We start from the raw sequence: 6388 nt of genomic DNA on the forward strand, positions 1-6388 counted from the left end.
TGTATGAATTTCGATAGTCTAGTTCAAACCGTGTGTGTTCAAATTTTGGTTTCATGAAGCAAATCTATGAATTTAAACCCGATTTCTTGTGGCAATTTTTTATAAGGGGTTCCTGTGTATTTCGATACTCCATTTGCCTGAGTGAGAAGAAGGCCACATTTACTTTTGAGCAAATCAATATTGCTGAACAACGATCGGAAACGCGGAGCAAGATGAATTTTCGTAGGCATCAAAACAAAATCTGCGAATAAACACAAGCAACCGTTCGGACGCTTCATTCGTTCGTGTTTCATTTTCGGATCGCTGTTTCTTTCGACGATTTTCCATCGCTCGATAATGTGAACGGTACGATCCACGCTGCCTGCTCTTCACAAAGAACAGGATAATATTAATTTCGATCATCTTCATGTGGGCTTGCAACAATCACGCTGAACTTGCTCCGCTCAAATATGAGTGCCGAGCGCACAAAATTGGCTTCTTTTCGTGCAGCATAGATTCTGTGCAAAGGGGCTGTACACAGTTTTGTGCAAACGGTGGTAAACAAAACTGAATGAGTGAATTGCGCACAGAGGAGGAACGCTTGGAATGCGGAATTCGTTTCCATTTTTGTTTTGCTTCTGAAAACATAAAAAAATATTACAATTTTGAAGTTTTTCGGAGATTTTTTCATTTGGATAGCCGAAGCGAAATCCAATGGGGGAAAAAACTTTTGCATTTGCGACCATCTTTCGGCTTTTCGCTAGAAAAAATCCCTGAAAACTCCCCGTCTTACCAACGGCCAACTGTTTGCTGCCACGCGGGATATCATCGACAGTTCCGTTTCCATCGATCCCGGAAAGCCGAAGGCCAAAACGTCGGCAACTCACAGAATGAGTGTGACCTACTCAGAATTTTCACTCAGTCAGCCAGTTCTGTTAGTTGTTCTACAACCTTGCAATGAATCACGCGAATAAACAGCGCGTGGATAAACCGCTTCGCGAACCACTTATCGGTGTGTTCATTTTGCTTCTTCGGTGTTGCATCCGTTCGCTTTTTGCGATGCTCTTCGTGACGCAAAAATGAAAAATGAATTTTGGCGAATGTTGGATCGCCAAGATGCGTCGATCATTGTTCACGAAGAAGATCCATCGCAACACTGAAGCAATATGGTTATTGAGGATTTTGCCCTCCAATAGACTCACACTTGAACAATATTGTCCTACCAAAATATTCACCAACCATGTTTTCCTTATGGATGGCGTCGTTGCTAACAAAATCAACATATAACGCACAAATATACACTGTTGGATTGTACATTGAATGCAAAGTGCGTACTTCTTCTAAAGTGCCATATAAACCAGCGTGTGAGTATGTATTTCCCCACGTTGAAAATTTGCACGACAATCTATTCATCAACAAAACGAACACTTGAAACTCTAGAAAGATTCGCGAATTAGGCGAAACTGACAAAATGTACACAATTTAAGAAACTATAGCGGTGAAATTGTAGCTTGATTGTCTATTCACTGCACTTGAACTTTTCCCCTTTCGATAATTTAACTATTAAAAAAACGCAAATTTGTAGAAGACGAAACTTCACCTAATGCAAAACCATATGTATTGATTACGCCTGTGCTTTTGTTTATCAAAGTGATGGGCGCATCTGAAATCGAAATCAAAACACGGCGAGAGTAAACGGCGACACTGCAAACAAAAAATAAACAAGGCGTACATGGCGGGCTTAATTGAAACCAGAATGAAAACACGGCGCAAAAGTAATAGGCGACACTGAAAATAATATCGATTACAGGCTCATAACATTGGGCGATACTGGCATTCTTGAGAGCGTTTAAGGCGAAACCTTATATTTTTTTTTATTACGAAATAGCTAGGAAAATTAAAGGAGATGTGTGTGGTATTGATGAGGATTTTAAAACTAGGTTTATGAAATGTGTATTAAAGTGAAATAGTTAAAGTTGGAGTATATTTTCTCCAATTGGGATTAAAAATTGCACATGCAAATTACATTGGTTATTTTCTCATTGTTATTGATTTGTCAGATAGGCCCTTATCGCGAATCCCTCTCGAACTTTTCACTTGTGTTCGTGTTAAGGGGGCAGGATCCGTCATTGATTTCGGAATTTCCCAAAGCAGTTTTCTTCGTTCAAAATCAAGAAAATGTGTTCTATTCTCCAACCGAAACACAGTGAACAAATTTAAATCGAAAAATGTTTAGTTTTGAACAGAAAAACTGCCTTTGAAGTTTCGATGATGACAATGATTACGATGACGGAACGTTGAGCGTTAACGCACGGCTAAAGAAAATATTGTGTTCGGTGTGCTTGAATATCGGTTTCGGCGAGTTTTCGTTCGGGTTTGCTGCGGTGAACTTGGAGCGACTCGAGTCGAGCACTTGATGAACTGTCATAAATTAAACAAAGCACTGTTGACAAACAAAGCAGATTAGGAGATAACATTTTGGCACCACGCCAGTCCGCACGGTTTATCAGTAAAAATAACACTAGAATTTTCGCTCACTACGTAAATTGTAACTTTTCTGGTGCTTATCAAAATTCTAGTAAGGTGATAAGAAATTCTAGCCTCTATGGTTTTGTCCAGTTAACTCACGGTAGTCGACAGGATAGCCGGTTTTCCCCAAATACTATGAAAAGGATGGCCAGCAGTGCAACTCCCGAAGAGTATCAGGAAGCGATGGCCAAAGTGACCCTGGTGGAACGAAACCCGTGCCCAAATGGAACCCAAATCGTAAGCCTTTACCGAAGCGGGCGACGCGAGGCGGAAGACATAGTCGAATTGGCGAAGGAAATTCAATCAGCCGAAATTCAAGTGAAGAACAATGCCTGCGCTAAACTGCTGGTCATCGCGGAACAGGTCAAATTCCTACAGGAACAGGCTCGAAAGATCCTGGAAGAGACACAGTCGGCCCAGGATCTGCATCAAGCTGCTTGCAATTTCAAGAAGATCCCTGGCCACATCTACCATCTATACAAGCGGGATTCCGGACAGACGTACTTTAGCATGCTTTCGCCGGAAGAATGGGGAACGGGCGGATGTGGCCACGCGTACCAAGGAAGCTATCGGCTGGAGCACGACCAAACGTGGACGGCCGTCGAGAAGCTACAGGAAGTGAGCAATAATCTCAAGTGGGCGCGCAGCCTGGTGGACGCTTCCGGGACGAAACGAGCAGATTTGCTGTCGATAGGAAGTGTTGCCTCCTCGGAGGCAATGGAAATGTAAGTGATGTTAAATTTTTATGAGGAGTAATGTGAGATGTGAATTGGCGAATGCGATTTTTAATACTAATAGAGCAAAAGAACGGATATCCTTCAATATATGTACACTGGGATCTCTACTTACGTGAATTCCATTTACGTAATATCATGTAAATGATTTTTATGCAGCTTGGCACATACCTATGAAGGTTTCGATAGTCGGAACATTAAAGCTTGCGTAGCAAAGGGAACACCTTTATTTTCCGTGATGATATAAGGTGTGTAATTCAAGAACTTCGTAGAGTAATAGGTATTCAGATTTATAAAGGTAACCAGTGATTATCGTGAGCCTTATGATTTCAATTCCTGCTCACGTAAGATTAAACAACTATGTTTCTAGTTCAACACATATTATCGTATCGAATACTCCTTTGAAATTACATAGCACTAGTGACCTTTCATTAGTTAAAGAATAAGGTTTATATCCAAACCGGCCAAGTATGTCCTAACAAGTTTTGAAATCAACGATTGTCGAACTTCAAAAATCATTCAAGCCAAATGTAATTTATCCATTCATGGCCAGAAAATCAAAACTTTGTCTTAAAATTCAGGTCAGCCATGTTGTATGCTGTACCAATATTGGCTGTTTTAATACCAAAAAGATAGCTCTGCAGAGGGTTCAAAATAAAATTTTGAAAATGATTCTGAAGCATCCTACTAGTAATGAAAGCTAAAAGGACTTAGTCCCAAGTTAAGCTTGACAGTCTGAGGCCAAAACATTCAGAATTTTGTTTTTACTACCGGAGTTGACTAAAATAAGGGGTTGTTGTTACTATGCGTTTTGTCAAAAATCCGTAGTTATACACACTAAAACGTAGTAAGAACGACATAATATGTGTTCACTTGAACAATAAATTGGCATAGTAGAATTAAGCAAACGGTAATGGTTTGCAATACCACATATTTTTTATCAGTGTGCTTAAGGCTGGTTTGCTACTGACAAGAAAAGTAATATAGGCGATTACTACAGAAAAATGTGATTTTCCGGAGCATTTCTGGGAAGAAATTTTTCACGCATCGAGTTTTACGATTCCTTTTCTTGTCAGTAGCAAATCAGCCTTTAAAAGTGATTTGCTGTTGAAAATTTTCAAGAAATTTCTCGCCGATTCCACGAAGAAATTTTCTACAGCGGCTGCGATCAGACGTCAGTCTTGCACGATTTCTTGTCTAAGTTTCCCACGCATCAAGAAAGGCCAAGAATTTTATTTTATATAGCAAACTGGAATTTAGAAGATAAATGAACACTGCTGTAGAATTTTTAATTGGATAAAAATCAATTCTTAGCTATTCAGCGGGACGTCGCATTTGAGAACGATCTTCGAAAAAGTTGTAGCTGCTAAAAACTTATTTAACCTTATTAGCACAGTAGTAACCCTTAATGGTAAATGAGCAAAAGCTAGGACTGATTGAATAATGCGCTTGCTTTTCCCATAGTAATTCTCATACAAACTTTGAACGGCCTGTGAAGTCTCAGTTTTCATCCAAATGAGCTCAAATTTTTATATGACATTCAGAATTTGATATGGAATCGAATGGGCGGTTTGAGCAAAAAAAGATTTTTTAACCACCTTAATCCTTCTACAGGTAGCATATGTTTTTTACCATCAAAACTAATTTTCGATATTTTTGCACAAGTTGAGATAGAAGTTGAGTTGGGATATCTCTCCATATGTCGATGATTTCTTCGGTCCCTTTATTCTGCATACGATTTCTCTCTCCATATCTCGATATCTTCATATCTCGATGTGATTTTTATTACCGATTTTCTCTCTGTATGTCGATGTGCCCATAAGTGTGGGATTCAATTTTGATTCTCGCTCCAGTCCACTTTTTGGATTGCATTTAGGTCCCATAACAACTTTGCAAAATTTCAGCTCGATCGGTGAAACTATATTTTAGCGCCAGCATAAAATAATATAATAGTATCATGCTTCTTTGAGAAGCACATCATATGCGTTGCATATATCTAAGTTGAAGTGAACTCTTTCGTCCTGGAGTTTATTGTATATGCGAATCCAATAGTGCAAAAGTATATGCGTGACATATAGCTTTGACTGTCAAAGTTAGCTCAGTGTAGATCAACTCATTGCCTAGTTTCGCACATTTTGCTCAAAACTTGAAAAAATGGTGTTCACTCCATCAAATCATGTCAATCTTTACAAGTTTGCTCAAACTATTCAAGTAAAACTGGTGAAATTATGTCTAGAGAAAACCCAGTAGAGATTCTCGTATTTAAGTGAAAATGAATAAAAGCTGTAAGATACCGCGGGGCAAGTGGGTACCTTTGAGGCCTTTCAGAACATTACGACTCAGCATCCAATAGATTTTAGGGACACTTCGTTATGATTAACGTTATGGTGAGTAATATGAAATGAATGATTTAACTACCATCTAACATAATTATTTGCAATCCAGCCATTAGCCTCCGCTGCTCTCTCGTTATTCCCAGCATTTCGAACTATATGTGGAAACTGCAATGTGACATCACACCCGACCCAATTTTTGGTTGTCTCATCAAAATATTATGCTAATGGTCATCGTTGTTCTTTTCTGTCCAAAAATTGCGTTCCGAGGAACAAAAATCCCTGGGCTTGGAATTATATTTTCCAGGGAACGATGAATTTTGATAATTGATCGCTGTTGTCAGTAGTTTTGATTAGATGTTGGGTAAATTTCAAAGCAATGGCAACCTTTTTATTACAAAATTTAGATTTTATCTTCTGACCTAAAGATTCTGGTTAAACTACTGTACTATGCAGTTGGGCTGCACTGCGCTATCACTCATCAAAATTGCTTTCACTTCGGGAAAATATAATTCTAAACTGGCGAGAAGATTACAGACTGAGGGTGGGGTAGGAGCACAATTAGACCCTTGAATGTGCAATGTGGGGTAGTAATTGGGAATGCCATTGACGGTTTGTAATCTTCTACGAGGTTTTCGAAAACCAACAGGGCGCGTGCACCGGGTTGCGGATAGGAGCAAAGGGAGATCAATAGCATCTACTTAAAATAATAGAGCAAAAAGCCGTTCCATGATTAGGTAATGTTTAGCGATCTTCTATGGTGTTCTAGTACTATAAAATTCTTCACTCACTGAGAATTCTGGCCTTGATAAT

At 39.2% G+C, this 6388-nt stretch overlaps 1 protein-coding gene across 1 annotated transcript; it reads left to right on the forward strand.

Annotated features, from left to right (window-relative positions):
- Positions 1 to 2432: 2432 nt before the first annotated feature.
- LOC5566327 (uncharacterized protein C1orf50 homolog) lies at positions 2433 to 3285 on the forward strand. Its single transcript, XM_001650666.2, has one exon. It carries the CDS (start codon positions 2644 to 2646, stop codon positions 3235 to 3237), a length of 594 nt encoding a protein of 197 aa, XP_001650716.1. The 5' UTR covers positions 2433 to 2643; the 3' UTR covers positions 3238 to 3285.
- The last annotated feature ends 3103 nt before the right edge of the window (positions 3286 to 6388 follow it).

The sequence above is a fragment of the Aedes aegypti genome, chromosome 2, assembly GCF_002204515.2.
Source record: "Aedes aegypti strain LVP_AGWG chromosome 2, AaegL5.0 Primary Assembly, whole genome shotgun sequence".
In the NCBI taxonomy this organism is placed as follows: Eukaryota; Metazoa; Arthropoda; class Insecta; order Diptera; family Culicidae; genus Aedes; species Aedes aegypti.

What these genes read in the sequence shown, in the direction of transcription:
- LOC5566327 (XM_001650666.2), top strand. Translation starts at nt 2,644, where the DNA reads ATGAAAAGGATGGCCAGCAGTGCAACTCCCGAAGAGTATCAGGAAGCG.